The sequence below is a fragment of the Brassica oleracea genome, chromosome C1 (assembly GCF_000695525.1).
Source record: "Brassica oleracea var. oleracea cultivar TO1000 chromosome C1, BOL, whole genome shotgun sequence".
NCBI classification, from domain to species: domain Eukaryota; kingdom Viridiplantae; phylum Streptophyta; class Magnoliopsida; order Brassicales; family Brassicaceae; genus Brassica; species Brassica oleracea.
In genome coordinates, this window is record NC_027748.1 from 22,319,387 (window position 1) to 22,324,810 (window position 5,424).

At 37.7% G+C, this 5,424-nt stretch overlaps 1 protein-coding gene across 1 annotated transcript; it reads left to right on the forward strand.

Moving 5' to 3' along the window:
• Nucleotides 1-3,971: 3,971 nt before the first annotated feature.
• Nucleotides 3,972-5,147, forward strand: LOC106297155. Its single transcript, XM_013733437.1, has one exon. The coding sequence runs from the start codon at nucleotides 4,036-4,038 to the stop codon at nucleotides 4,936-4,938; it is 903 nt and encodes a 300-aa protein (XP_013588891.1). The 5' UTR covers nucleotides 3,972-4,035; the 3' UTR covers nucleotides 4,939-5,147.
• Nucleotides 5,148-5,424: the final 277 nt, after the last annotated feature.

The following is a 5,424-nucleotide window of genomic DNA, read 5'->3' on the forward strand; positions in this document are numbered from 1 at the left end:
CATCTTAACATACCTGTTTTTGCTTCCGGTTGTCGGTGAACTAACCCCATGAATTCGGTTATACCTCGTTGGTATTCTTCCGTAAGCAATCTCGTGTTCGGATCCAAATGAGGTCGATCGATCCAAGAACGAAAATAATTTGAAGAAGACATGTTTTTTATGAATTAAATTCGTGTGTAAAGAGAGTAAGAGGGAGGATGAAGATATGAAGTGAATGAAGAGGAAGAGGGGTGCTTGTATTTATAGTTGAAATCCTGCCGACAGACCGAGGAAATTCCGACGGAATTCCGACGGAAACGGCTAGTTCGTCGGAATTTCCTCGAAATTTTTAAAATCCCCCAACGGCTCTCTAACGGCTATAATATATCCTCGGAATTCATCGGTTTTTTCCGAGGAATACGTTTTACCTCGGTATTCCATAAGAATATTCCGACGAATTTGTATTTCCTCGGAATTCCGTCGGTATATTTCGAGGAAATTCCTTGGGATATTCCGAGGATTTCATTTTCCGTCGGAATGTCCGTCAGAACCTGATATCCGATAACGTAGCCTAAATCTACACATACAAAGAAATATATGTTTATAAAACGTTCGCAATGTATACCCCTAAAATGCGAGCATCGGTATTTAGAATATAGTCATAACATATATTTTCAGATTTGAATATCGATAATTACAAAGGCCTTAATAATTTAACGGAATATAAATAGAAACAATATTTTCTCGCAGTATTTTATTGGAAGAAGAAAAACTAATTATTATTTTTTAGACACTGAAGCTTGATATTGTTGTGATATAATATAGTACAGTTTACTTAGTTAATAATAAAACAAAAGACTGTCTTCCATAATATTGGCGTAATAGAAGGTTGTCTTTATCTAAAAATACTAATTAATACCAAACTAGTAAGTTTTTTTTTTTGTCGACAACCAAACTAGTAAGTTCAAGTAAATAACAACGGTCCTTGTTTACAGTACTATATCAACACAGTGTAATTAATACTATATCAAATTGTTCAAAAAATCAAGCGCTAAAGTGATCAATAGTTAATTATATACTGTACTAATTTGTTCAAGTACGGATATTAATTAAAAATCAAGTACATAATTTTGAATTAAACATCACCTGTGTTTTGTAACTTAATAAGTTTCTTCTTTTATTATAATAGTTAGATTGTTTCATATACATCTTACCAATTAAACATGTCGTAGTACATAAAAGTAAGCATGGTTAGACTTAGGAATATCAAACAGGTTGACCCGTCCCGTCTCGTCCCGTACCGCAGTGGACTCGTCTTCGAATGGGTCATGACGGGTCAGACCCGCGCGGGCTGCGGTCCTTAAAATGGCTGACCAAATCCGTACCGCAAAACATGTAGGCATTTGCTAATCGGCCCGCATAACATAGAATTACAAACAAACATATGATCCTAGACGATTCAAGACATGCATTCATGACGCGTTATCAGCTTCATGACGCATCAGTAAGTGAGTCTATTCGAGGATTGAACTGGATAAGGCAATACACTTGTTAGTTGAAGATTTTAGTTGGATCAAAACACTAGTTTAGTTACTTTTGTTACACTCTAAACATATTAAAAATAAACAATGTTTTAGTTGCTGAATCCAAATATTATAACTCATAAGTTCATAACAAATTCTTTAGTTTTCTGAATCCAAAATTAAATAACACCAAGCACCAAATCAAAGTTGCTAATCCCAAAAGTAAATAAAAAGAAAACACCAAATCACACTTCTTGTTTTTCAACTTTATCACCAACAAGCGACAAAAAGAAGGGGATTTCTCTTTTTCACCATCAACTTCATCTTCTGCAAATAAGAATAATAGAAGTTAGTTAAATATATATTGAAACCTAAAACTCCAAAATGTATGATAATGTGAACAAATACATATAGGCAAAACTATGAAGAACCCATAGTGGGAACTCGATCTTCTTCTTCGGTGGAAAGTGAGTTTTCAAACTTCTTATGATGGCTCGAAGAAGCTCCACTAGTGCAGATCGAAGGCGCTTGAGAGACCAGAAGCATCATCGACCCTGAAACCACCATCATCGGAGCTCTGAAACCACCATCATCGAAGCTTCATAACGTCGAATCGCCTTCTCTCTCTCTCTCTCTCTCTCTCTCTCTATCTCAATATTTTAGTTGAAAGCAGAAATCGGGACTTAGGGTTGCGGGTCTTCAAAATCCTGCAGGTTAACCTGTAGTCCATCCCGCTTTCGGCCCGTCCCGCTTTGAGCCCGTCCCGCAGCAAATCTTTACGGGCTTACCAAATGGTGGCCCAATCCCGCTCCGTAGCAAATCTTTACGGATCAGGCCCGCGGTCCAGGTCTTTGATTGTCATCCCTAGTTAGACGGTGTGATCAATATCCTAAAACGTAGACAGAAATCTTTTAATTACCCGTCCCATATGTATAAGAGCAGCCTCATCGGACAAACAATTACCGAAAAGAGATTTTTAACAATTTTATGTATATTTTAATTCTTTTTTTATTATATAACTAAATTTCATTATTTTTAAAGCACTATAACCATTAAATATAATTTTTTTTTTATAATCTTGGTATGATCCCAAAAACTTTCTAGGCCCAAAAACTAATCACCAAGAGGCCCATAGAAATCCGGGTTTTCTTGCCACTTAAGACATCTATAGGTGACCAATGAGAATCGAACCCTTGGCGGAAGCTCCGGCTGGAATCCGTTTACCACTAAATATAACACGTATGGAAGATGGAAAAAAGGTATTTTATAGGGTTATAATAATAAACGCTTACTTTTTAACTGATATCTCATTCTCTTTTTATTTTTTTATATTTCTTAACTAGTTATTCTTAAAATATTCAAATCCATATGGAGGTGCTCCAATAAAATGAATATCTAAGAACATTTGAAAGCAAGTGCTAAAATTAGTGATCGCCTACTATTTTTAATGAACTAATTAAGTTAAATAAATATTTTGAAATAACAAAAAGCTTGATCCAAAATACAAAATGTTCAACAAGAATGTGTTCTGATAATTATATTATTTGACATCAATAAGTTACCTTGTTTATCTAGAAACATGCAATCTATTCTATTAAAACACAAGTGTGACCTATTGATATTAGTTTAGTCCAACAAATATTTTTCATGATACCTACCTTTTGATATGATAACTGTATATAAGAAAAATACAAACTTTATACAATAACCACCGCATCAGTTAACCTAATAACCACCACATCACTTCTCACCTAACTGCATCAATATATTTGGGCATCAATAATATACCCGCTCTCTAGTTGATCCATAAAACGAATGTGAATAAGGAATTCCACCATCGTATATTATCTACTACTCACACTGGACCTAGTGCTCAGATGGTTTGGCACCCGGATGGCAAATGAATATTTAACCTTACAAAGTACACTATTTCACTCGAGGAGTTTTACAACCTATGGTTCATATATATTTGTTTCTACCGGAACGATAATGAGCCACGTTTACCATTATAACTAAAGAAACTATGAATGTAGTTTCATTTTCATTATCGAGACGATAGCTCGTAGCACGAACCAAGCTCAAACTATTATAGAAGATTAGAAAGTATATAAATGCAATAATGCAAATACAGATTTACATTTTTCCATTTTCTTTGTCGGCGTCACATTTATCATTCTATGTCGCTGATACTATTATTACTAGGGAGAATATAAACTTTTTATTACGAATAACTTAGGCAGAAAAGAAACGAAGTAGGGATAAGAATAATAAAAAACTTTCCATGTGCAACTAACCAAAACCCTTCAAGACCAACAAAACCCAGCACTAGGGTGCTTATAGCTACAACACGTGTATAGATCACAATCCTTGTAGACCAAAGCACGAGTGTAGACTCAACACGTGTTCAGTTCACAGACGTTATAAAACCCTTAACCATTGATTCAATGTTCCTCACTTCCAGTAAAATCTTATTAGCTTATTCTCAAACATTCTTCTATACAAACTACAGAGAGCAAGAGAGAGAGAGAGACCGATGGACAGTAGGGGAGGGTGTTGCATAGCAAGGTACGCCGGTGGAGGTGGAACGTACCATTACGATCTGTCTAAAGCAGATCGCATCATGCTTCGGTTTCGTCCCATAGCTCCCAAACCAACTAGCGACGGCGGCGGAGGAAAGCCCGTATCCAGCGGAGAGAGCGGTGGCGGAAGCTCCTATGTTTCCTTTAAAGGAGGAAGAAGAAAGAGGAAATGTCAGCAGAAAGAGAATAGTGGTAACGCCAGGAGGTGCACTCCGCGGAGAAAATCAGATAAATCTGTCGGTCACGGCGGACATACTAAGGTGACACTTTCTCTGTTGCCTGAGACGCCGGATGAAGGTGATTTTACAGATCTTAAAGTGTCGGTGCCGTCGGTGGAGAAGCAGCACGGTCCGTTTAGGCTGAGTTTCAGCGACGGCGGTGAGATGTTTAGTCCGGCTTACCAGACGGTGGATGTTATGCGGAAGAAGGTGGTGATTTCTTCTTGTATGACGGTGGAGCGTGTAACGGACGCCTGGATGGACGGCTATGGTCTAGGGAGGTCTGACGAAGAAAGGAAGATGAATCTTGTGAGAGACACGTGTCCTGGTTTCATATCGGACTGTTCAGGTAGAGTGACGTGGACAAACGACGCTTACAGAAAGATGGCGAGGGATAATATTCCGGAGGAAAAAGGTTCACCGGAGAATATGAGCGGCGATAGTTTTCAAGTTATCGTACGGTTGGTGATGAGGGATAGGCCGATGATAACGTACCCGGCTTTCACATGCAGGGTGAAACTACAGTTCACGTGTCAAGATCGTGAGAGAAGCTCCGTCACGGTGCCTTGCGACGCTTGGAGGATGGACAATGGAGGTTTCGCTTGGAGGCTTGACGTTAAGGCCGCTTTGTGCCTTTGACCGGTAGTGAAAATGTACACCGTAAGATCAGTATAGTAACGATCAGCGACAAACGGCCCAATCGTTGCATTGTATGATCTCCTCGAAAAATATATGCATTTGAAAAACTTAGTTTCTAGCTAGTTATTTCAAGATAATAGTTATGTCGTTTATGTTCCATCTTCTTTTATTTACTTCTCCTCGAGTAGATTTTGTTTAGGGTTATTGTAAAAAAGCGTCTTTTTCTTCTTATTAATGGATTTCTGGTTCTAAATTCCGAGATAATTATTGTTTAAAGACAATTAATGAAGGAAAATTGTAGTTGTGGAAACATAAAAAAAATTAGATGCGTTTATCCCCGGTTTCATATTTCACGGCAGGGTCGTCACCGCCCAACCATGCAAAATCCAAAAGTGGTCCACAACATGAAATGTACGTTATCTATCGCTACAAATAAATGTAGAGTTCATAAATGTACAGAACCGGTTTTGAAACACTGATGTATAG

What these genes read in the sequence shown, in the direction of transcription:
- LOC106297155 (XM_013733437.1), top strand. Translation starts at nt 4,036, where the DNA reads ATGGACAGTAGGGGAGGGTGTTGCATAGCAAGGTACGCCGGTGGAGGT.